The following is a 27,438-nucleotide window of genomic DNA, read 5'->3' on the forward strand; positions in this document are numbered from 1 at the left end:
CATCGATCCCCCTCCCAATAACATGACTCCTCCAGCTCTACAAGCCTTAGTGATTCTGATATCCACCACTATGGCCTCTCGTCCCAATGATGGTTATGTCATTTCCTGTCTAGGTCTTGACCGTTGGCATCTTCTCCTAAAGTTTTCCACCTCTTCCTTTAAGATGATCCTTAAAACATAGCTTTTGACTAAACTTTTAAGCACCTGTCCTAATATTTCCTTTGGCCTTGTTGCACTTTTTGCCTGGTTGCCCTTTTGTGCAACATTTTGAGATGGTCATAGCTAACAGTTAGAAGGAAACCTGGATGATATCTTCTTTCTGCAAACAAAAGGCACTGAAAGCACTTGGACTGCTAACTGATAAAAATAAATCACAGCAAAGACCAGGAGGTGAATTGAAGATTCTGTTCTGAACAGGTCAGTGTTACATTAAGTAATGAGGGAGCTAAGCTGAAATTAAACTTAAATATGGAAAAATTGATTTTTTTTCCCCATGCACTTGTGATAAACATGTTATTTCCAGTAGGTGGCACTCTCATCTATGAAGTTTTCCACACTGACCACTGATACTTAATGGTCCAGCTTTACTTAATTTAATTAATACTAAGATAACAAAATGAATACACTATTTTATTTTGTTCTTACAACACTGGGAATTGTAGTAAAAATGTTGCAACTGAAATATTTTGTCAATTTCAAATAGAGGTGCTTTGGATGTTCATTAAAGACACCATATACATAGATGTCATTTGAATCATTTTTGATGTTGCAAAGATTGGTCCAAGTCACCATTATTTATAATGAAAAAAATGGACTACTAGAAGGGACAACACCAATTACATTCATTGAACCTAAAATATTTACTTTGATTTGAGATAGTTGTTTTGATACGGATTGTACTGATTTGCACACATCTTAAGACAAAGAATATGAGGAGGCACGTTAAAACAATTCTGTTGTTAGCATGGTTAGTTGCTGTAGAGGACAAGTTAACATGAACAATTCTGTGTAAATAATCTATAGCAGAAAAGGTACAAGAAGATTTATTTTTTCATAAGAAAAGTTAATCCTAAAATGGAGCCAGACGAGGTGTGCAAATCATTAGTCTATTCAATTATCGAGAACCTAAATGATAAAACAATTGCATTAATCATTTAAGAATCTGAGAGTACATATCCAAATCCATTTGTTATTGATACTTTCATTTCCATTTTGCTGGATTTAAATTGGATAACAGCTAAGTATCTTTGCATTTGTAACAAAATACAATAGGAGAGATTTTTCCAAGTTTAAACTAGGATGAGGAGATTTTCTGGCATCTATATGTTCAGGCTAAAATGGCACATGGATTGACTGAGTTAGGTAGGATGCAAAATTTTGATTTCTGGATGGCATGTTGAGATACTAGATAAAAATAAGTGGTGTGTTCGTGGCCTTTTAGCATTACACCAGCCTGTGGCAGGGATTCATTTTTTAAAATTTATTTGCATTGTATGAATATTCATTAATGTGAAACAACTTAAAGTCCAATCTTCAGGGCAAAGTCGGCATTGCACTAGATTTTCAAGGTGCTTGGTTCACAGTTTTGTCTGAAGTTTATGTGCATCTGTTGTATTTGTACTATTGTATGTGAACAGCAGTTTTCCTGGTTTAGGCACAATGTAGGGGAGCAAGGAGACTCAGGACTGGAAAGGAGGAGTCAATGGTGAAGGGGGTTGTGGAGTGGGATGCAAGGCATGGAAGGTTAGGAAATGGATATAGAGGAGGACAAAAGGTGGGGGGAAGATTGGGGGTCTGAAGGAGTGGGAGGGTCCTGGTGTCCTGGGTGAGGTGGTATGGTTAGTCAGTCAAAATTAGGATATGAAAGGTAGGGTCAGTATCACAATACACAGAAGGGAGGGCCAGCTAATCCTGCAAGTTCAGACATGTCCCACAGAATGGTGGGTACAGCACTTGGCATTAATATGCATAATCAATAAACAGGGACTGCAAAAGTATCCATGCCACCTTTGTGCTCTGAAATGTTATGTTAATGGAAACAGAATTGGGGAGAAAGTTGCAGCTGTGATACAAAACCACCCAGTTTGTCCAGGAGACTCTTCAATAAGCTACATGTAGATGCAATGTCAATTAGATTCATTGTCACATGTGTTCACATCAGTGCAATGAAACGTTTACAAAGTCGCCACTTATGGTGCCATCTTAAGTACAAGGTACCGAAGTACAAAATCTCAGGAATAAATGAGAAAAACCAAGAAGTAAAAACAAGTCCAGAATTGCAGTGTTTCAAGCATCCATACCAGACCTCTGAGTGGGGGGTCCCTTGCCTCCACACTGCACTCCCCCCCCCCCAGCAGGGGTGGGGGGGGGGGGGGGGGAGCCTTGCCTCCACACCATTCCCAGAGGGCTTCGCCTCCACACTGCCCATAAAGGGGGGGTCTCACCTCCACATTGCCCCTAAGGGGGGTGGGTCTCACCTCCATACCAACCCTGAGGGGGGAGGGTCTCACCTCCACACCGCCCCTGAGGGGGGTGTCTCGTCTCCACACCGCCCCTGGGGGTGGGTGGGGAGTGTCTCACCTCCACACCGCCCCTGGGGGGGGGGGGGGGGGGGGGGAAGAGTGTCTCACCTCCACACTGCCCCTGAGGGGGGGGGGGTCTCGTCTCCACACCACCCCTGAGGGGGGTGTGTCTCACCTCCACACTGCCCCCATGGGGGGTTCTTGTCTCACCTCCACACTGCTCCTGAGGGGGGTCTCGTCTCCACACCGCCCCTGAGGGGAGGTTCCACACCGCCCCTGAGGGGGGGGGTTTACTTCCACACCGCCCCTGAGGGGGGGGTTTCACTTCCACACCGCCCCTGAGGGGGATTTCTTTTCCACACCACCCCTGAGGGGGTGGGGTCTCACTTCCACACCGCCCCTGACAGGGGGGGGGGGTCTCACTTCCACACCGCCCCTGATGGGGGGGGGAAGGGGGGAGTCTCACTTCCACACTGCCCCTGAGGGGGATTTCATTTCCACACCGCCCCTGAGGGGGGGTCTCACCTCCACACCGCCCCGAGCGGGGGGTCTCACCTCCACAGTACCCCGAGGGGTGTCTCGTCTCCACACCACCCTTGAGGGGGGGGGAGGTCTCACCCACATACTGCCCCTGAGGGGGGGTCTCACCTCCACACTGCCCCTGAGGGGGGGTCTCGTCTCCACACTGCCCCTGAGGGGGGTCTCGTCTCCACACTGCCCCTGAGGGGGGAGGTCTCACCTCCATACTGCCCCTGAGGGGGGGTCTCACCTCCACACTGCCCCTGAGGGGGGGTCTCACCTCCACACTGCCCCTGAGGGGGGTCTCGTCTCCACACTGCCCCTGATGGATGGTCTCACCTCCACACCGCCCTGAGGGGGGGGTCTCACCTCCACACTACCCCTGAGGGGTGTCTCGTCTCCATACTGCCCCTGAGGGGGGTTCTCACCTCCACACTGCCCCTGAGGGGGGTTCTCACCTCCACACTGCCCCTGAGGGGGGGGTCTCATCTCCACACCGCCCCGGAGGGGGGGTCTCGCCTCCACACCGCCCATGAGGGGAGTCTCACCTCCACACCGCCCCGGAGGGAGTCTCATCTCCACACCGCCCCTGGGGGGGGGGGGGGGGGGGGGGGGGTGGGAGAGTGTCTCACCTCGACACTGCCCCTGAGGGGGGGTCTCGTCTCCACACCGCCCCTGAGGGGGTGTGTGTCTCACCTCCACACTGCCCCCATGGAGGGTTCTTGTCTCCACACCGCCCCGAGGAGGGGGTCTCTCTTCCACACTGCCCCTGAGGGGGGTCTCACTTCCACACTGTCCCTGAGGAAGGGGTCTCACCTCCACACTGCTCCTGAGGGGCGGTCTCGTCTCCATACCGCCCCTGAGGGGAGGTCTCACTTCCACACCGCCCCTGAGGGGGGGTTTCATTTCCACACTGCCCCTGAAGGGGGGGGGTCTCTTTTCCACACCGCCCTTGGGGGGGGTCTCACCTCCATATCGCCCCTGAGGGGGGGGTGTCTCCACACTGCCCCTGAGGGGGCGTCTCACCTCCACACCGCCCATGAGGGGGGGTCTCACCTCCACACTGCCCATGAGTGGGGGTCTCATCTCCACACCGCCCCGGAGCGGGGGTCTCACCTCCACACCGCCCATGAGGGGGGGATCTCACCTCCACACCGCCCCGGAGGGGGTCTCACCTCCACACCGCCCCTGAGGGGGTGTCTCATCTCCATACTGCTCCTGAGGGGGTCCCACCTCCATATCTCCCCTGAGGGGGACCTCACCTTCAGACTGTGGCAAACTCAATCTATTTCCTGCCTGTTCTCATTGTAGCCACAGATGCCAGGGATCTCATTCTCCACCATGTCGGTCTCGCTTGCTCCACGGAAGGTGAGTAGATTCCAGAAAGGATTTTAAAACAGTGAGAGAAGAGCAAAGAAATGTAAAAGCGGATGGAGCAGATGAACTCCAGGCAGAAGCCTGCATGCTGCGCTGCTACTCCACCGCCATCTTCAGGCCAGGGCACTCTAATTGCTTATGCGAGATCCCAAGGTCATCCTAGCTTAACATTCTTTTAAACAGTAAACTAGCACAGACATGTCTGGTCCGTCTACTTTTGTTTTCTCTCTTTCTCTGCTTTAGAAGGACTGTAGTGCTGAACTTTTAACTTCTGTATTTTTCTAACTTATACTAAAATTTGTATCTAGGCACCTTTGTATCTAAGATGGCACCAGAAATGATGACTTTGTACACTTTTCACTGTCTAATTCGCATTCTAATGATGTCAGCTTACTCCATATTTCACCAATGAGAAGCTTTCCTGCTGCAAAATTAAATATGTTTCACATGCGTATTATGAGCACTTTGAATTTTAATTACAACTGGAAGCCTAAGGGCAAAGAGAGAGAAAGTAGAAAGGTGCACAACTCCAGTTTTGACTTCAGGAATGAGGCGCTGTCGACAAAGTCTTGACTAGGTTACTGAATTATTCTGAAGAATGCAAATAGCAAAAATTTTGGCAGATTGTATTATGCATCTGGAAACTGAAACAACCCCTTTTTAAAGTTAACTTAAGTGGAAGAGCTGTTAAAATACTTTAAACATCGGAGATACTAGCAGATTAAATATGGTTTTGATTATACCTTTGATTAACCATATGTAGAGAGCAATGAATGAATCATGAGTGACAAAGAAGCCAGTGTTCATATTACTCCTATTTTATCCTCCCATTAAACTCTGTAATTTCTTATTAAATGGCTAGAGTACTCTAATTGCTAATGTGAGATTGCAAGGTCATCCTGGCTTAACTTTCTCCTAAAATCACATGCAGTAAACCAACGCGGACTCCCAGCCTCCAGATGAAACCCAGCATGGACCCAAGTTGAAGTCCAGTGCAGACTTGTTTGCTCTGTCTGCTTTTATTTTTTCTCTCTCTTTGTCTGCTTTAGAAGGTCTGTCATGCTGAATTTTAAACTTTATTTCTTTATTTTTATAAGTTATACTTAAGATTTTGTACCTAGGCACCTATGTACCTGAGGTGTCACTGAAAATGGTGACTTTATACATTTGTCACTACTCCTGTATTTGAGTACGTGACAATAAAACCTAACTTTAATTCCAGCAAAGAAAATTTCTTATTATGGTTTCAGAGATACTTTCATTCACTCTTAGTTCAACATCAGCAATTATTTTGAGCTCTAGCCACAAGAATAAGTTACATCAGGGAAACCAAAAGAAGTTTAATACAATGAATGGAATGAAATACTAACTCCACCTTTAAGGTCAGTTTTGTTTTAATTAGATACAATTAAAATTAGGTTTGTGGATCAATTTCTCTTTATCTTGTGTCACTGATTGACCATAATCTTCATTTCTTTGTTACTTACTGCAAATAAAAGGTTAGCTCTATTTTCCAAAACTAGACTAAGATAAAAACTCTCAACAAGTGTGTATAAAAATATGATAAAATAGTAGTAATTAGATTAAGTATTTGGTATCCATTTGCCAGGACAATATTTGTAATGGTCAATGTCCCAAACAAATATATTAGCTAAACAATATATTCAACTAGTGTTCAGACATAAAATTAAATGTAAAGGAATCAAATTATCCATGTCAGAACAGCCAAAATGTTCATTTTACATTGCATTTCAGGTCTCAAAAATGGCTGAAACACAGCCTATTAAAAATTTGGAGTCATAAATACTGGTTTACTGAGCAGCAGTAGAATGCAGGGCTCTGTTCCACTAACTAGGAAGGTGACCAGGTTCTCATGGAGAAGCATCTAGAATATGTATAGCAGGATAGATTAAAAAGCATGGATTTAATAGCTGAATACTAAGTAGAAGTGAAAGTAGCATACACAGTATTAGAAAACAGGCATACAAAATATTTTCTTTCAAAATTACTACTCTGAAGGAAAGAGAACCCAGACAATTGTGAATAAGCTACTAAATTAAGTTTATTGAAAAAAGGAATAGAAAATAGGTAACACAAAACACAGAAAAGACGTCCATATTAAAACAGCCTTCAAACTGTAAATAATCTCAAATGTTGTATAAATATTTTCAGGTCTTATAAAAATGAGCTCCGGTAATGAAAAGTTGATATCGAAACACTCTACTTACAATTATCTTTAACTTTTTAAACTTTAGAACATTTCGTTTCATGAATGGCTGCACTACTTTTCAGTGTTTAGATTGATATTCTAATAAAGTAACAATGCTTCAATTTCTGCCATGCATTATGCTTAATAAAGTACTGTAAGCTCACAGCATAAATAAGACACTAAGCTGGATATATTAATATTTGTATTGTTTAGAATTGCTGTGGAAAACAAACATTCACTAGGCTAATACAGTTGGTTGCTTTAATAATGTTCAAAAGCTTTATGTGCTCAGATTTAATTACTATCATATGACCAGTGATCAAAATCCATTGTCATATTGATTTTTTTCCCCTTTCTGACACAAGTTGATTTGGAGGAATTCTGCTTGGCTTGCATATCTATCTGAATCCCAGACTGCATGACAGGTCCTGCTAGGTTCATAGACAGGATATTGCCAAAACCACTCATCATTTTCTGCAGACTTTCGTTCATGCCATCTACCTTCTCGTTATTGGTAGCTGTGATCTGACATGACATCTCTGTACTGTTTGACTCCTCTGTCTTAGACTCATAGAAAGACTCTTCAGAAAACCTTGCAGTAAGAGGTAAGAAAAGCTAAGTAAAAAGAGGAGAGAGAGAGAGAGACCATAGATGAACACAACAGCAAACAAAAGATTAAATATCAGCATTGGAGAATATTTAGAAAAAGCACAAAATTGATTTTTTTATTAGCTTGTGATTACTCACCATATATGCAGCAATTCTTAACCTTCCAGTAAAGTCCTCCTCCACATTTAATGGGTAATACTATGAGCTAGCCAACTTAATTGGGAAAGTTTTTTGTGACCACTGGCCTTGTAACAGCACATCACTTTCTCTTGCAGGTGTCTTAGACATTTTTTTCACTTATCTTCTAATAGCAGCTAACTTAAAATATTTACTACAACCAATGGAGTCCTCCTCTACTCTGTTGGATTTTTTTGATGAACACTATTAATCTTAATTAATTAACTTAAAATTCAGATGTAAATTAACAGATGTGGGCCATTTTGTTCCTATCATATGTATATGTGGGTAATACATTTTGTCCCAACATTTTCTGGCATAATAACTTTTAAGAGGAAATTTCATAAGTTTTGATGATTATTAAATAAGAATCCTCACATTAAATTGAATCATTTCTGGATAAGGTTGAAAACCCAATATGTACATTGTCATTATTTATGACAGTCTGGGACTTACACAATTTGTGAAACTAAGACCTTATACAGTTGAGATTTTTCAATTGCCTAAGCTTACGTAAAACTGTAAAATGTTTACTGGAATGCTGTGGCCAGTGGTTGAATAGGAAAAATTATTTTTCCCTCATTTTCCAGAAAATCACATGATGTAGTTAGAAGAAAATGTGAAGAAATTGGAGTGATGTCACCATAAAGGACAGGGGCTTCCGAGGGCGTATGTCAATACTTTGCCCCATACTTGCTGGTAAAATAGATTATCCATCATTTATGCAGGAGAACATTTATTACATTTTTATTACATGTGTAATAAGTAATTTTTGAAGCAGAGGAAAATGTGAATAGTAGTTGTAGCATTTAAAAAATTACAGTTAATGATATAGCTTTGATTACTTACAGGTGCACTGGACTGCTCCACCAACTTTTGCTCCCACATTTTCAAACGTCTTTCTCGTTCCTTCAACTCCTGTTCTTTTGTGCTCAGATCTCGTTCCAGTTTCTTTAGTCTTTCTAAAGTGGCCTCTATCTCACATCTGTAGGAAACAATTACAGCACTTGTTAACGAGAATAAATTTGTTTTAGATTCCCACTTAAATCCTAATTAAATTTCACTGTCTTCCTAGATAATCAGAACAAATACTGGGTTGGTGCCACAATATTTTGAATTAGACACGTGCAAAATATTTATAAATATAAATATATAAAGTATTTGTTTAAAGGCACCTTGTTATAGATTGAAACAGACTAGTAACAGAAACTTTGCATGGAGGTTTTCCCAGTGTCACTGTAAAATGGTTACCATAACTGGGACTGGTGGCATATCTTAGCCACAATCCCCCAGTCTTGTTATAGTATTACTGTATTAGCTCCATGCACAACAATCTTCGGCTATTTCTAAACGAGAATTTTAAAGCAGACAATGGTTAACAAGGCTAAGCAAATCAATAAACATCATTTAAGGATACATAGTAATTCATCACTATGCATATTTTGTTTATACAGAGAAGTATACCGATAAATATGTAAATTTATGGACCAAACAATGTAATAGCTTCTATAAATTTTCTGGGCAATTCCCTACTTTGCACATTTATTTTGCTACATTATTTTACTCATTATCCTCTTCTTGCAAAAATGTTTTCCAGCAGAAGTTTTTTTTTTAACATATAGCGTTGAACAACACACCTAAGGACCCACTCCCCAATGCTTCCATGGTCCACAATTGCCATTCCAAGATCACATTTCTAGTAAACTCTACCATTTGTATCACTTCTTGTGTAATGTCTACTTCCAACTATTGTTTAGTGGATGAAGACTTTAGAGAGGGTATACTCAGTGCTTGCAGGCTTATTGGTGCTGAATCAAGGCTACACAAAACTGGCAAATTCTCCCAAAGCAGAGGCAGGTGAAGTTGCTGCTGGAGACATTTGGATCTATCCTTTTCCTCTTTTTATCTATCATTCTTGTTCTTAATTAGTCTCAAAGGTCCCTGTTGCACTTTTGATGTTGCATCTCCAGGAACCATGATCTATGGCCGATGTTTTCCACTATGGGCGGCACGGTGGCACAGTGGTTAGCACTGCTGCCTCACAGCGCCAGAGACCCAGGTTCAGTTCCCGCCTCAGGCGACTGACTGTGTGGAGTTTGCACGTTCTCCCCGTGTCTGCGTGGGTTTCCTCCGGGTGCTCCGGTTTCCTCCCATACTCCAAAGATGTGCAGGTCAGGTGAATTGGCCATGCTAAATTGCCCGTAGTGATAGGTAAGGGGTAAATGTAGGGGTATGGGTGGGTTGCGCTTCGAAGGGGCAGTGTGGACTTGTTGGGCCGAAGGGCCCGTTTCCACACTGTAAGTAATCTAATCTAATCTAATCTAATCTAGCGATGGTCAATGTGTCACACAAAGAGTAACTTCAGCAGTTTCTCAAATTTTTTGCCTGGAGCCCCTCTGTTCCATTTACCAGTGGCCAGCTCTCCACACAACAGTCTTGGGCAAGCAACTGTTGTTCATCCAGACAGATACAAACCCATTACCACCACATTCCACAGCCCTCATCCCCTACCTAACATGGCTGGTCTTCCAGGAGGATAGCCTCAATCCTGGTGATTTTGGCCATTTCCAGGACTTCAATGTTAGTGATGTGACCCTGCCAGCAGACCATGAGGATGTTGCAGTGGTAGCATTGGTGGAAGCGCTCATAAAGGACCCATGACTTGGCGCCAATGCATGTCTGACTGCCTGTGAGTCAAGAGAGCACAGTCATCAGTAAGAAGACATTCACATGAGTTCCTCTTGTGTGTTTGCATGAGCCTGAAGATGTCAGAAGTTGAAAAGAAATCCATCAGTCTGGACGCAAGACATGAACTATCACAGGAATTATTCTCTTGCCTTCTACAGCAGCATGCTGAAGGTAATGGTGAATAGAGCTCTGGCTGCTACATATCCCTGTTTCACACCATTGAAGATTTAGAAGAGATTCGAGAGGTCACTGTTGTATTTGTCTATCCTGATTTTCATGAAGCTGCTGCATCATAACCAGGAATCTGTTTTTCAAAGATTTTCCAAAGTTTAGTTCTGCTTACAGTGTTTATTGTGTTGGTGAGATTTACAAAAGTGACATATAGGCCCTTTGTTTTACTCAGATCATACCTCATGTATTTGTCTGAACATAAGTATCTTGTTGGGGTTCCTCTGGTGCTGGTGAACCTGCAATGGCTCTCTGGGAAGTTTCTTTCTGCTGTTCAGAAGTATTCTAGCCAGGATCTTCCCAGCAAAACAAAAGAGGATGAATTTCATGGTAGTTACAGCAATCTGCCCTCTCTGTTTTGTGTTTGTACACAATGATAATAATGGCATCATGAAGAGTCTGTGCAATGCTACCCTGCTTCCAGCAGGCCATGAAAACCTCATGGAGTTTGGTATGTAGGGTAGTGCCACCATGCTTTAAGACCTCAGGAGGAATTCTGTTGACTCCTGGGCTTTGTTGCTCTTCATCTGATCGGTACCAGTCACATTTCTCACAGGAATGCCAGCATATTAAGTTTATTGTTAGATGCAGTTGATACTAGTCTTGTGTACTGTGTACTTGGTGCTGAAGAGCATTTCAAAGTGCTCTGACAAGCAAACCAGACCTGACTTTTCGTCAGTGTGTACTGTCCTGCCATCAGTGTTCCTCAGGGATTTTGGGTTTGATATGCTGGTACATAGATTTTAGTGCTTCATAGAAGCTTCATATGCTACCAGTAACAGCATGCCATTGAGATTTTTACACAAGTATGATCCACCAGTCATTTTGAAAGTTCCTCCATTTACCCTGAAGTGTGCTGTGTGCTTGGTGGCTGATTGTCAATTCCTCTCAGTTCCTTTGGTTGAGCCATGTGTGAGCCTTATAAGCTGACCTTTACATTGTCATTTTCATCAAACTGATCCCTATTCTCCCTGGTGTCGATTCTGATGACTTAATTGGAAGTATCCAATATTACAGCTTTGGTGTGTTCCCAGAGTTAGTCTGAGTGAAAACAACAGTGAGATCAGAGTGTTCCAGTCTGGCCTGTAGGTTGTTTGAGCTATAGGGAGAGGCTGAACAGGCTGGAGCGGTTTTCCCTGGAGTGTCGGAGGCTGAGGGGTGACCTTATAGAGGTTTACAAAATTATGAGGGGCATGGATAGGGTAAATAGACAAAGTCTTTTCCCTGGGGTTGGGGAGGGCATAGATTTAGGGTGAGAGGGAAAAGATATAAAAGAGACCAAAGGGGCAACCTTTTCACGCAGAGGGTGGTACGTGTATGGAATGAGCTGCCAGAGGATGTGGTGGAAGCTGGTACAATTACAACATTTAAGAGGCATTTGGATGGGTATACGAATAGGAAGGGTTTGGAGGGATATGGGCTGGGTGCTGGCAGGTGGGTTTAGATTGGGTTGGGATATCTAGTCGGCATGGACGGGTTGGACCGAAGGGTCTGTTTCCATGCTGTACATCTCTATGACTCTAAGATGGCATTTGCAGATTGCTGACTCAAACTTTGAGTTGTCACGAGGTCTGTTCTTGGACTTAAACTTGAAGTGAAAGTTCAGATTTAAATGAATAAGCCAGTGTCTGTATCCCAATCAGCACAGGATGAGAATGCAGGACATCCTTTAGGTCTCACTGGAGCACCAAGACATAGTCTTTCAAGTGCTAGCGTTTAGTGCGGAGATGTACCCATTTTGTCTTGAAGTGGTCTTTTTGTTGAAAGTTGTTGGTTTTGGCTTGTTGATTTTCTGAATAGATTTCCAAGAGTAAATATTCATTTCCACTGCAGTTTCCGATTCCATGGTTTCTGAGTGCTCCCTTCCTTGGCAGGCTGTCACAATCAATTCTGGCATTGAATTTCCAAGGATGACCACTTTATCCTTGGGAAGGGCATTCTAGATGAATTCACAGAGATCTGTGTTGAACTCATCTTTGCGTAACCTCCACTTCATTTCTCATAACGTCCCAGTGCCCCAGTCTACACTTCTTTCCCATTCTTTTCAGTATTTACAACTTATACTTAAATAGCTGAGTACTTGCATACTATCTGAAAATTAACATTATAAAGACAAGAATAATTAAACAATTTTGGTAATAAATATTTTGAATGTCTGTTTGGCTTTCATAAAATGTTAACAGAAATTTTTTTACATCATTGCTCACTGCCAGAATGCAGCAGCTGACTTGTGAGACCATCTGAGAGCAGTGTGTGTGACATCCATGTTAAGAAATAGATCGTCATCTCTCATAGCAAGCAAGTGTTTCTGATTCGTTAGTATTGATGTAAAGATCTAAAAATATTGATGTCTTTTCATCTGCCCCACCATGACTATAATTTGAAACTATTAACAACAGAATCTTGCTAAACCAGTTTTACCTGTTTTTTTTAAAGTTTTACAGTTTTCAATGGTGTTTTAAAAAAAATACATTACAACATTGATTTCTAATTGCTGCATTTTCTGTTTCATGACATCTGTATACATTGAGTTTTATGTTGTAACAAACCAGAAATTCAAGTTGGCCCATTTTCAATAAAGACCATATGTACACAGTGCTGAAGCTAACTGTAGCACTTCTGTAACTGTGCCAACCGAGATCAGCTATCTTCATACAAACCAAGAACTGAAGTTAAGGAGTTTCTTGATCTTCATGGCTTAGTACCATACCAGACAGTGTATTATTTACTAAGACATTCAGAGAATAGATTCTTACACCTTTCAAAGCCGAGTGGATTGTATATTCCCCCCAAGAATTTAAAGCTGAATTATTTTCCTATGTGCTGTTGGTGCAAAATTTACTACTTAGTATGGTGAAAATCATCATAAAAAGGAAATTAATTCAAAATATATGCTACTGGCATGCTGGTGATCTCACTGGAATTAAATAATTGGTTTGCTGAACACATGCGTGGTATGAGGTAACTGCAGTTTGTCACCTAACGGTTATGTCCTGCCGGCTGCTATACTGATAACAAAATATCACAAATTTCTTACAATTTGTTCAGTCTATTCTTTCATATTTAAAAACAGAATTGTGCATCAGATATGTACAGCCTACAATTTTCACAGTTAAGTATCAAATTTATCTCCTTTTAAACATATTTCATACATGGGGTCTACTGTAATGGTTTATCTTGCAGCCAGTACTATTTTGCGCATCTCACTCAATCTGTTAGGAATCTCACTGGAATAAATCTCTCCCAATACACAACTGAAATAATTAATGTCTCCCCTATTTCAAGTGTGACAGTCTCTACCTCTAAAGCTCACCTATCTCTTTATTAAGCCCAATCTATGACGCCAATTGTATATTCAATCACGTAAGACCATAAGACAGAGGAGCAGCAGAGGGAGGTCATTCAGCACAACGGGTCTGATTCTATTTTCAATGAGATCATGGCTGACCTGATAATCCTCAACTCTGTCTTTCTGCATTATCCTCAGAAACCTTGACTCCCTTACTGATTATCCCAGCCTTGAACACACTTAATAACATAGCCTCAACAGCCCTCTGTGGTAAACACAGAACAGTACAGCAGAGTAACAGATCCTTTGGCCCAACATATCTATGCTGATTATGTCGACATTCCAAACCAATTCATCTGACTGCACATGGTCCATATCGCTCTATTCCCTGCCTGTTCATATGTCTGTTTAAATGCTTCTTAAACTTTATTATCATATCTGCTTCTACCATGTTCCTTGGCAGCGCACTCGAGGCACCCACCACTCTATGCGTAAAAAGAAAACCTGCTTTGCACATCTTCTTTGAACTTTCTTCCTCTCACCTTAAACATTTGTCCATGATTTTGATATTTCCAACCTGGGAAAAAAGACTCTGAATATCCACTCTATCAATGCCCCTCATAATTTTATATAATTTTATCAGGTCACCCCTCAACCTCTGAAGCTCTAATGAAAACAATCCGAATTTGTCCATTCAGGTAACATCCTGTAAACTTCTTCTGCATTGTCTCCAAAGCCTCCACAATTTTCCACAGTGTGGCAACCAGAATTGTACACAATGTACCAAATGTCGCCTAACTAAAGTTTTATATTCAATGCCCCGATCAATGAAGGCAAGCATGCCTTATGCATTTGTTACCACCTTACCCACTTGTGTTGCCACTTTCAGGGAGCTACAGACTTGCACCACAAGATCCCTCTTATATTAATGATCCAAAGGGTCCTGCCATTTACTGTATACTTTCCTCTTGTATTTGACCTCCCAAAATGCAACACCTCACACTTGTCCAGATTGAACACCATCTACCATTTCTTCACACAAATTTGCATCTGATCTACATCCTGCTATATCCTTTGATAACCTCCCTCACTATCCACAATTCAACCAATTTTTGTGTCACCTGCAAATTTAATAATCAGACCACCAACATTTTCATCCAAACCATTTATCTATATATTACAAACAACAGAGGCCTCAGCACTGATCCTGTAGAACACCATCAGTCACAGACCTCCAGTCAGACAATCACCCTTCCACAACTACCCTTTGTCTTCTGTGACCAAGCCAATTTTGCATCCAACTTAGCAACTCACTATGGATTCTAAGTGACTTAATCTTCTGGACCAGCCCATCATGACAGCCTTTGTGAAATGCTTTTTATCATGAAAAGTCCTTGCCCTACCATCATCAATCATCTTTGTCTCTTTCTCAAAAAACTCAATCAAATTTGTGACCATCTGATTATCCTGAATAAGTCCATCCATTCTTTTCCAAATGTGAGTAAATCCTGTCCCTAAGAATCTTCTCCAATAATTTCCCTATCACACAACACCAGGTTATAGTCCAACAGGTTTATTTGGAAGCACTAGCTTTCGGAGTGCTGCTCCTTCATTAGGTGGTTGTGGAGTAAAGATCGTAGGACACAGAATTTATGGCCACTGGTGTAGGGCTCACTGGCCTATAATTTCCTGAATTATTCCTGTTGCCTTTCTTAAACAAAGGAACACAACTGGCTATTCTACAGTCTTCTGGGATTTGCCTATGGCTAAAGAGGATACAAAGATCTCTGTCAAGGCCTCAGCAATCCTCTCCTTTGCCTCCATCAGTATCCTGGGATAGATCCCATTAGGCCCTGGGGACCTATTCACCTTAATGTTTTTCAAGACTCTTCCTCCTTAACATAGAAAATATTTACCCTAGAATATCAACAAACCCCTCCCTAATCTTTTCATCCATGACCTTCTCCTTGGTGAATACTGATGTGAAGTACTCATTAAGGACTTCACCTACTTCCTCTAGCTTCATACTTAAATTCCCTTCTTTGCCCCTGAGTGGACCTAATCCTTCCCTTGGTACCGTCTTGCTCTTTATACATGTTCTGGGATTTTCCGTTATCCTACTTGCCAAGATCATTTCATAGCCACTTTTAGCACTCCTAATTCCTTAAATTCTTTCCTGCTTCCCTTTACATTCCTCAAGGGCTTTATTTGATTTGTTCTCTAAACCTTACATATGCTTCCTTTCTCTTTTGAACATCTCTTCCAACATCTCTTGTCATCCAGGGTTCCCAAATCTTGCCATCCTTACCTTTCATCCTCACAGGAGCATGCTGGCCTGGAACTCTGAACAACTAACCATTAAAACACTCCCACTTAGATGTGAATTTACTCTCAACTACTCTCAATCTAATATTTCCAGTTCCTGCCTAATACTGTTGTAATTACCCTTTCTCCACTTTAGCTCTTTCATCTGAGGACCAATTGTATCCTTATCCAATTATTCTTAAAACTTACAGAATTATGACCACAGTTCCCAAAATGCTCCCCCGCTGAAACATTGATCACCTGGCCAGTCTCATTACACAAAGCAAGGTCTGTGTGGCCCCTTCCCAAGTTGGACTATCTACATACTGTTTCAAGAACCCCCTCTGGATGGACCTAACAAATTCTAGCTCATTCAAGCCCCTGGCACTAAGGGAGTCCCAGTCATATTTTGGGAAATATAAAATCCCTCACTACAACAACGCTGTTGTTTTTAAACCTTTCCATGGTTTTCTTACATAACTGCTCCTCTATCTCCGGCTGGCTATTGGGAGGCCTATAGTATAACCCCATCATAGTGACTGCACCTTTCTTATTCCTGAGTTCTACCCAAATGGCCTCATTGGATGAGCCTTCCAAGACATCCTCTTTGGTGGAGATGTGACATTCCCCTTAATCAGTAATATAACTCCCACACCCCTTATACATCCCTCTCTCTCATGTGTGAAACATCTAAACCATGCAATGTTGAGCTGACAGTCCTATACTTCTATCAACTAGGTTTCTGCAGTGGCTAGCACACCATGGTACTAATGTGTTGCTGGAAAAGCGCAGCAGGTCAGGCAGCATCCAGGGAACAGGAGAATCGACGTTTCGGGCATAAGCCCTTCTTCAGGCTTATGCCCGAAACGTCGATTCTCCTGTTCCCTGGATGCTGCCTGACCTGCTGCGCTTTTCCAGCAACACATTTTCAGCTCTGATCTCCAGCATCTGCAGACCTCACTTTCTCCTCATGGTACTAATGTTCCATGTATTAATCCAAGGTCTAAGCTCATCTGCCTTACCTGTTATAATCATTGTACTAAAATAAATACATTTGAAGACCGCCAGTCCCTTCGTATCTATTAATCTGGCCATTCCTTTTTCTTCGTAGTAGATTATTTGATTTAACCTCTACATTCTCCTCAATCACTCTCTACATGCTGACCTTCTGCTCTGGTTTCCACCCCCTGCCACACTGGTTTAAAACTTCCAAGTAGCACTAGCAAACCTTCCTGCAAAGATATTAGTGACGCTCCAGTTTAGGTTCAATGCACACTTTTTGTACAGGTCTCATCTGCCCTGGAAGAGATCCCAATGATCCAGATATAAAAAAACAAAGAACAGTATGGAATAGAAATCGGCCCTTTCGCCCACCAGGACTGCCCAACACATGATGCCTTTGCAAACTAAAAATTTTTTTGTCTCTACTCTGTCCTGCCTTTTGTATCTGTCAAGATGCCTCTTAAACGCTATTATATCCACCTCCACCACCTTTTCAGCGCATTCTATGTATTTACCACCGTCTGTGTAAAATACTTGTCTCTCACATTTCCTTTAAACTTTCCCCCTTTTACCTTAAATGCATGTTCTCTAGTAATAGGCATTTCTACCCTGGGAAAATGATTCAGACTATCCATTTTATCTATGCCTCTCGTAATTTTGTAAACTACTATCAAGTTACCCCTCATTCTTCAACATTCAAGTGAAAACAAACCAAGTTTGTCCAATCTATCATCATAGCTAATGGCCTGGTAAAACAATATCCTGGTAAAAAGTTTCTGTATCCTCCCCAAACCCTCCATATCCTTCTGGTAGTGTGGCCCCCAGAACTGTACACAATATTCCAAATGTTATCTAAATAAAGTTCAATATAGCTGCAACATAACTTGCCAATTTTTGTCCTCTATGCCCCAACCAAGGAAGGCAAGGATGTCTCCTTGATCATCTTATTGTTGCTACTTTCAGGGAACTGTGGACCTGTACATCCAGATCTCTCTCTGTGTTGATGCTACTAAGGATTCTGCCGTTTACTGTATACTTCCCTCATGTATTAGATCTCCCAAAATGCATCTCATCTCATTTTTCTGGATTAAACTCCATCTGTTGTTTGTCCATTCAAGTATCCATCTAATCCATATCCTGCTTTATCCCTGGCAATGTTCCTCACTATCCACAACTCCCTGAATCTTTGTGTTATCTGCAAACTTACTAATTAGGCCACTACATTCTCCTCCAAATCATTTATATACTACAAACAATAGTAGGCCCAACATTGATCCCTGCGGAACAACATTGATCTCCTATCTAAAAACCATCCTTCCACTGCTACATACTGTCCATGACTGAGCCAGTTCTGTAACCATCTTAGCAGCTCATCATGGATCCCATATGACTTTACCTTTTGTATCAGCCTGCCATGAGGGACCCTAGGTAAAAAACAATGACTGCAGATGCTGGAAACCAGATTCTGGAATAGAGTGGTGCTGGAAAAGCACAGCAGTTCAGGCAGCATCCGAGAAGCAGGAAAATCAACGTTTCGGGCAAAAGCCCTTCATCAGGAATAGAGGCAGAGTGCCTGCAAGGTGGAGAGATAAATGAGAGGAGGGTGGGGGTGGGGAGAAAGTAACATAGAGTCCAATAGGTGAATGGGGATGGGGATGGAGGTGATAGGTCAGAGAGGAGGGTGGGGGAGGGTAGCAAAGAGTACAATGGGTGAATGAGGGTGGGGATGAAGGTGATAGGTCAGAGAGGAGGGTGGAGTGGATAGGTGGAAAGGAAGATAGGACAAGTCATGGGGACAGTGCTGAACTGGAAGTTTGGAACTGGGGTGAGGCGGTGGAAAGGGAAATGAGGAAACTGGTGAAGTCCACATTGATGCGTTCTTTCTCCAGGCATCGGGTGGTGAGGGAGTGGCGGTGAAGGAGGCCCAGGACCTCCATGTCCTCGGCTGAGTGGGAGGAGGAGTTGAAATGTTGGGCCACAGGGCAGCGTGGTTGATTGGCGCGAGATGTTCCCTAAAGTGCTCTACTCGGAGGCGTCCAGTCTCCCCAATGTAGAGGAAACCATATCGGGAGCAACGGATACAATAAATGATATTGGTGGATGTGCAGGTAAAACTTTGATGAATGTGGAAGGCTCCTTTGGGGCCTTGGATGGAGGTGAGGGAGGAGGTGTGGGCGCAGGTTTTGCAATTCCTGTGGTGGCAGGGGAAGGTGCCAGGATGGGAGGGTGAGTTGTTGGGGCGTGGACCTGACCAGGTAGTCACGGAGGGAATGGTCTTTGCGGAAGGCGGAAAGGGGTGGGGAGAGAAATATATTCCTGGTGGTGGGGTCTTTTTGAAGTGGCGGAAATGTCGTCAGATGATTTGGTTTATGCGAAGGTTGGTAGGGTGGAAGGTGAGTACCGGGGGGTTCTGTCTTTGTTACGGTTGGAGGGATGGGGTTTGAGGGCAGAGGTGTGAGATGTGGACGAGATGCATTGGAGGGCATCCTTAACCACGTGGGAAGGGAAATTGCGGTCTCTAAAGAAGGAGGCCATCTGGTGTGTTCTGTGGTGGAACTGGTCCTCCTGGGAGCAGATACGGCGGAGGCGGAGGAATTGGGAATACGGAATGGCATTTTTGTAGGAGGTAGGGTGGGAAGAGGTGTAATCCAGGTAGCTGTGGGACCCTGTCAAAGGCCTTGCTAAAGTCCATATATACATCTATCACCCTGCCTTCATCAATCATCTTCACTACTTCCTCAAAAAACAACTGTCCCCACACAAAACCATGCTGCCTATCACTAATAAGTCCATATTTATCCAATTTTGAGTAAATCCTATACCTAAGAATCTTCTCCAATAATTTCTCAACCATTACTCAAGGCTCATGGCTTGTAATTTCCCAGATTATGCCTGTTGCTCTTCTGAAACAAAGAAACAACATTGACTATTCTCCAGTCTTCTGGGATCTCTCCTGTCACTAAAGAGGATACAAAGGTTTTGTACAAAAATCCAGCAATTTCCTCACCTGCTTCTCTCAGCATTTTGTGATAAATCCCATCAGGTCCTAGGGACTTATCTACTTTAATGCTTCTGAAAACACCCAGCACCATCTCCTTTTTTTATGGTGATATGCCCTAGAATATCAATGTACCCCTCCCAAGACTCTATTTCCACCATGTCCTTCGCTTTTATGAATACCAATGCAAAATATTCATAAGGGCCACATGCACTTCCACCAATTCCAAGCATAAATTCCCTCTTTGCTCTTGATTGGACCTATCCTTCCGTTTTGCTTCTTATAACTTTATAAAATGCCTTGGGATTTTCCTTTATCCTGTTTGCTAAAGACATTGCATGGTCCCTTTAAGTCTTCCTAATTCCTTGTTTGAGTTCTTTCCTGGTATCTTTGTGCTCTTCGAGGGTCTGTTTGGCTTCAGTTTCCTAATCTTTGTGTAAGCCTTCTTTTCCTTTTTGAATAAACAGAAGTTCTCCCTCCTACACCAACTCTTTAGCCATGCATTCAAATGTCTGACCTCTCTATTTCCGGTTTCACTGTCAAATGACAGTAGAGATCCTACTTTTCAATTTTCTATATAACTCCCTAAATTCCCTTTGCAGGACCTCATCTCTCAACCTTCCTATGTAGTCAGTACCAATATCAACCACAATCTCTGGCTGCTTACCCTCCCCTTTCAGAATATCCCATGCCTGGTCACAGACATTCATAAATTCACTACCCACTGAGAGAAGGAATTCCTTCTTAACTCTGACTTAAATGGTAACCCCTTACTTTGAATTGCTGCCTTCTGATCCTAAGCAGTTTGAATAATCTATTTGCATCTACCCTATCAAGACCTTTAAAAATCTTGTATATTTTAATAGGATTTAGGAAGATATAAATCTTCTAAGCTCCACTGAGTATAAGCCCAACCTACTCAACCTCGCATCTTTAGAAAACCTCTCCATGCCCAAACTCAACCCAGTAAACCTTACCTTCTCTGAAGTGCATCCAATGTTTGTATATCTTTCCTTAGATAAGGAGCCTAAATCTGTTCACTGTGTTCTAAGTGTGATCTGACTAGTGCCTAGTATAATTTTAGCAAGACATTCCTTTGAATTTAATTTTGAAATAAAGGCCAACAGTCCACTTGCCTTCCCTATCATCCACTGAACTTGCATGCTAGCTTTCTGTGATACATGCACAAGGACTCCAAATCTCTGTGCTGCACATTTTTGCAGTCTTTTTCCATTTAAATAATATTCTTCTCTTGTATTCTTCCTGTCAAAGTTCATAACCATACATTTTCCCACATTATATTTCATCTGCCAAAAGTTTGCCCACTCACTTAACCTTCCTATAACCCTTTGCAAACACTTTGTGTCATCCTCATTACTTGCATTCCATCCTATTTTTGTGTCATCTGCAAACATGGCTATATTAATTCACTTCTGTCATGCGAGTCATTAATCTATGTTAAATAACTGTGGCATTAGCAATGATCCCATTGGCACACCACTAGTTACAGCTTGCCATCCTGAAAATAACCCCTTTTTTCCCAACTCTTTGTCTGTTAGTCAGTCAATCCTTTATCCATGCTAATATGCTTCACAAACACCATGGATACTTATTGAATAGCCTTATGATTAGCACTTCACAGAATGTCTTTTGGAAATCCATATATTGCATATTACATCTGCTGATTTTCCTTTATCTATCCTGTTTATTATCTCCTCAAAAGAAGTGTGATTAATACGTCAAGCAAAATTTCTATCTTTTGAAGCTGTACTAGTTTTTCTTGAATTTTAGATTTAGATTACTTACAGTGTGGAAACAGACCCTTCGGCCCAACAAGTCCACACCGACCCTCCGAAGAGCAACCCACCCAGACCCATTCCCCTACATTTACCTCTTCACCTAACACTACTGGCAATTTAGCATGGCCAATTCACCTAACCTGCACATCTTTGGACTGTGGGAGGAAACCGGAAACCCACGCAGACACAGGGAGAATGTGCAAACTCCACACAGACAGTTGCCCAAGGCGGGAATTGAACCCGGGTCTCTGGCGCTGTGAGGCAGCAGTGCTAACCACTGTGTCACCGTGCCACCTAAATTTATTATGCCTTTCTAAATATTTTGCAATATATCCCTTATAACAAATTCTAGAATTTTCCCAATGACAGATGTTAACCTCTAAATACCTATTTTTCTATTTCTCTCCCTCTCTGGAACTTGGTTTTCTCTAAAGAACAATCAAATGAAATACAGGGAGAAGCAGCCATTTGGATACAGAACTGGCTTGACACCGGAAGTCAGTGGGCTGCTTTTCAGACTGGAGGCCTGTGAGAGCGATGCGCCACGAGGACCAGTGCTGGGTCCACTGCTTTTTGTCATTTATATAAATGATTTTGATATGAACACAGGAGGTATAGTTAGTAAGTTTGCAAATGGCACCAAAATTGGAAGTGTAGTGGACAGCAAAGAAGGTGACCTCAGAATACAACGGGACCTTGATCAGATGGGCCGATAGCCCGGGAGTGGCAGATGGAGTTTAATTTAGATAATTGTGAGGTGCTGCATTTTGGAAAAGCAATTCAACGCAGGACTTATATACTTAATAGTAAGGTCCTGGAGAGTGTTGCTGAACAAAGAGACCTTGGAGTGCAGGTTTCTAGTTTCTTGAACGTGGAGACAGGATAGTGAAGAACGCATTTGGTATTGATCAGTGCATTGAGTATAGGAGCTGCGAGGTCATGTTGCGGATGTACAGGACCTTGGTTTGGCCACTTTCGGAGTACCATGTGCAATTTTGGTCTTCTTGATACAGGAAGGATGTGAAACTTGAAAGCTGTCAGAAAAGATTTACAAACATGTTGCCAGAGTTGGAGGATTTGAGCTAGAGGAAGAGACTTAATAGGCTGGGGCTATTTTCCCTGGAACATCGGAGGCTAAGGGGTGACCTTATGGAGATATATAAAATCATGAGGGGCAATGGATAGGGTGAATAGACAAGATCTTTTCCCTGGAGTAGGAGAGTCCAAAACCAGAGGGCATAGGCTTAAGGTGAGAGGGTAAAGCTTTAAAAAGGACCTAAGGGGCAACTTTTTCATACAGAGGGTGGTGTGTGTATGAAATGAGCTGCCAGAGGAAGTGGTGGAGGCTGGTACAATAACAACATTTAAAAGGTATCTGGAAGGATATATGAATAGGAAGGGTTTAAAGAAATGTGGGCCAAATGCTGGCAAATGGGATTAGAACAATTTAGGGTATCTGGTTAGCATGGGTGAGTTGGACTGAAGGGTCTGTTTACTTGCTGTATATATCTATGACTCTGTAATTGTCGTTGTAGTAGTTTTTTTCATGGCATTTCTATCAAAAATATCCTAAGCATCCTGAAATGGTCACCAACTTCAATTTTCAAATTCCTTTCTTTTCTGGGATCATGCTGGAATTGATCCATGCTGTCCAGATCACTGCTTCACCCAATGTGACTCAACAGTTACTGTGTCTACCTTACCTCTGCACCATTAAACTTAATAAGATGCAAGATATTACCTGTTACAAGTAGTGGTTCCCAATCCCAAACAAATTTTTGAGGAAAGGTCATGAGCAAAAACAAATGTAATCCTTTATCTGTAGGTAGATCTGACCCGTAGCTTCACAACATCTACCACAGGTAAGGAAAGAAGGATTGAACTGAGTGCTTTTGCCATCAAGCTGATCAACACTGGGTTCCAACTAACTGAGCCAATCAGCCCTACCAAGACATCCAGGTTGCTACGGCAACATACACTTGTACATGCATGTTGGAGCATAGAGCTATGAACATTGCTGGAAGAGGCTCTGATTCTTTCCTAGCTAATGTTCCATTCTCAGCACCTGCCATTGGCATCTGTTGGGAGGATTTAGAACTTAATTCTCAACCTGGAGTAACCTTCCAGAGTCTGGAGTTCCCAGTTCAGAGGCAAAATGTTACCCCCTATGCTACAAGATTATTCTTTTTTTTATTATTCATACATGGAAAGTGAATGTCAATGGCAAAGTCTGCACTTGTTTTCCATCCCTAACGGTCCGCGAAACTGAATGGTTTGCTCGGTCATTTCAGAGGGCAGTTAAGAGACAACCACGTTATTATACCTCTAAAGTCACATATAGGCCAGAATAGGTAAGGAAAACATATTTTCTTCCCTTGAGGACATTAGTGATCCATCTGAGATTTTAGAAAAAGCAATGATTATTATGGCCCAGATTTTGAGAATGGTTTTATATTCCAGATATATTAATTTAAATTTCACTGGCTATCATGGTAGCATTTGAACCTATGTTCTCAGCTTTAACCCCTGTTTCTGAATTATTAATGCAGTGACAATACTACTTTGCTCCTCTTTACCTATAAACCTAGCTGTCTTTTGACAATGCTTGACTGTTCTGCACTAAAACGTATCAAGATAGATAGGGTGCCAATTTCTCAACTGGGCATGGAGAGAACAACAAATGAATCTGTTAAGGAATTATTTATGGAATGAACAGATTTAGTCTTAACACAACATTGGATATTACCTACATAATGTTTCTAGGTTTACTCTGATGGATTAAGTCAAATCCCATTTTTATTACATGCGTCTCTGTGATTTTCATCTTTGTTTTTAGTATCATTTCCTTAATTACAAGCATTTTCTGTGAAACCCATACGCCTGTTTTACTTCCTAATGAGCTATTTACTGAAAATTTTTTATTCAAACAGGGCAGCATTTAATAGTTATAATACCCAATTCATCCAATATCTTTGGAAATAACATTTTTGTACTTGCTCAAGAACTTTGGTTTCACATTTCAATCTTATGAAGGTATGAATATTGGCACAATCTATAAAACATTTTCTGCATCTCAGCACCAACATAGTCTCTAAATTAAAATAACATATAATGTGTTACATCAACCACAACAACATACATTAGAAGGCATGATGCCGATGTTACAGTATACAGCTGCAATATGCAAACCCTGTAACACTCATTACTCTCCGCTGAGTCACTGCCACTATGTTTTTATCTGGGAGACATGCTATTTATATGATATCATGTCACAAATAAAAATAACTCTTCACCACATGCTCAGGCTCACTTTTTCCAATCAGAGAGTAAATGTTTGTCATATTTGATTTTCTTGATGCAACAGTTTGGTTGCAAAACATTAATGGTATGTATTATAAGCCCATTTGTGTTGTTCTCCTTGCTATAAACATCTCCCTCTGCCAAGATTGTCCTTCTAATACAACCATGGTTGTTGTAAGAATATAGTTCTGAATTAATATGAAATGAGCTGCCAGAGGATGTGGTGGAGGGTGGTGCAATTGCAACATTTAAGAGGCATTTGGATGGGTATATGAATAGGAAGGGTTTGGAGGGATATGGGCCGGATACTGGCAGGTGGGACTAGATTGGGTTGGGTTGGGATATCTGGTCGGCATGGACAGGTTGGACCGAAGGGTCTGTTTCCATGCTGTACATCTCTATGACTCTATAGTTGCTTAATACAGAACTGAATGGGAACTATTGAACAATAAAATGTATTTATTGCAATTCAAACCAAATGCAGCTAACTTCCTGTTTCTACTTAGAGCTGTAGCTGCCATATCAACTGACCCCAACTTTACACTTTTGAAATTTGGGTCAGTTCCCTGTTAATTAGTCATTCCAAATAATTGCCTTAATATCATATACAAATCTTTTAATTTGTTTTATCTTTATTAGTAATTTTCTTCCTCAATATTTTGCTATTATATTTTCTGTAATGACTCTAATCCCATGAGTGATAAGTACCCTGCTATATCTCAACCATGTGACCTGTCATCAGCTGTGAGCCCAAAGTTAGTCAGCTTTCCAATTTATAGGTTATTAAAAATTAACCTTAGTTCTGAACAAAATAGAAATAATGGCAATATGTAATAATCAATTACATCAACTGCTGCCATATTTATATAATTTTTATTATTCTAATGATCAAAAACTTTTCAACAATATGCAATTCCTCAGTGATGCCCTGGTGATAACAATTAATCTCAATACTCAATCCTTTGGATTCTGGCTGAAGTAATAACATTTATAGTTGTACAGGTTAAAAATATCAAAATCCAGAAGTTCTCTCCATCATGGCAATAGTTGTCAGTTCAGGCAATCATCTTCTGTGCATATTGATAGCCTCAGTAGCCATTAACATTGTCAAACACGAGAGATGACTAAGAATTGTGCAATATTTAGAGTTAATTTGTGAGACGAATGAATCAAGTTAATTTCGAAGTGATAATCTCCACTTAAGCTGCCAAAAAACATTTAAATACAGGATAAAGCTATCAGTACTTAACCTATTTACATACTTTGGATTGTGGAATTGCAGAATACATTTTCTGTATTGACAATGTGCTGTCAACATTAGATGTGCAGCACTCTAGCCGGTGACAGCACAGTCTGTACATAACGATGGCAAATCCAACCATTTTACACTGTATCAGAGACAGCATAAATGCAGATGCCTCAAGTATCACAAAAAGGCAGCCATATTCAAACTTGCAGTTCTGTGTGTATCACTTTTCTAATACTATATCAATGAAATAAAACCATAACCTAGTTGTAATATTTCCCATATATTCCAAAGTTAAAAGACTCAACAGATTAAAATGACCATCCAGTACGCTGAAAGAGGATATAAGCTTACCTCCATTGAGCCTTATTATGCAGAAAGGAATTGCACTGATCTGGAAGTTTGCTGTCATGTGACATAATCTCAAGAATCCCCAAGACCTGCTTAAAATTTGGCCTTTTCTGTAAGAACCAATAACAAGCAAACATAAATGCAGTAAGCAAATTGTTATATATACTGTACACAGTGTCTTCTATATATTTAACTTAATTGGAAGATAAAGATTTAACAGCTGGTTGAAATACACACATTGCATGAACACAGACTTGAGGTGCAGTACTACAGTGAATAGTAAAAATGTGAGCCTAAAATTACAAAGAGCTATTGAGAGATTCAGTGAGTGGGCAAAAGGCTTGTAGAAGCAGTTAGGTATTGGATCACCTCTGTTAGACAAAAAATTGTTAGATCTGACCATCATTAAATAATAAAAATCCAAAGAGATTTATGGGTCCATAATTCACTAAAGTAGTAGATAAAAATAAATCATAAAGACTACAAAAGGTAAGTCTTCATAATTAGAGGGCAAGAATATAAGGGAAAGAAAGTTTTGCTACAACTATGCAAATCTCTGGCTGGACCATGTCGAGTTGAGCAAATTGTTCTGGTCATTTAGACAGGAAATACTGCTCTTGGAAGTAATATAGTGCAGACTCACCTGAACATAATGAGCTTTCCAAGGGTTAGAATATTAAGAGGAACATAAATTAGACTTCATTGATTGTATGAAGCTTTATAACATTATAATGTGCTTTGAATTTAGGACAAAATGAAGTGATTATGTGCTAGTTGATATGTTAAATATTTAAGAGAAGCCTGGGGTGTTTTGTTGGAA

The 27,438-nt window shown here is 41.4% G+C and overlaps 1 protein-coding gene across 7 annotated transcripts in view; it reads right to left on the reverse strand.

Moving 5' to 3' along the window:
• The window catches only part of LOC122551555 (mitogen-activated protein kinase kinase kinase 20-like), a 143,682-nt gene that overhangs the window by 52,610 nt on the left and 63,634 nt on the right, over positions 1-27,438 (reverse strand). For 6 of the 7 annotated variants that reach the window (XM_087989015.1, XM_087989012.1, XM_087989014.1 and 3 more), the window contains 2 exons: positions 26,622-26,728; positions 8,263-8,398 (listed from right to left, as the gene is read on the reverse strand). In XM_087989015.1, coding sequence (XP_087845141.1) covers positions 8,263-8,398; positions 26,622-26,728 — 243 coding nt within the window. Of the gene's footprint in view, positions 1-6,462; positions 7,243-8,262; positions 8,399-26,621; positions 26,729-27,438 lie in introns of those variants that run through there. The other variant, XM_043693612.2, reaches the window with a different exon arrangement.

Source organism: Chiloscyllium plagiosum, unplaced genomic scaffold, assembly GCF_037043375.1.
Source record: "Chiloscyllium plagiosum isolate Xiang-an unplaced genomic scaffold, Cpla_swu_hap1 HiC_scaffold_7, whole genome shotgun sequence".
NCBI classification, from domain to species: domain Eukaryota; kingdom Metazoa; phylum Chordata; class Chondrichthyes; order Orectolobiformes; family Hemiscylliidae; genus Chiloscyllium; species Chiloscyllium plagiosum.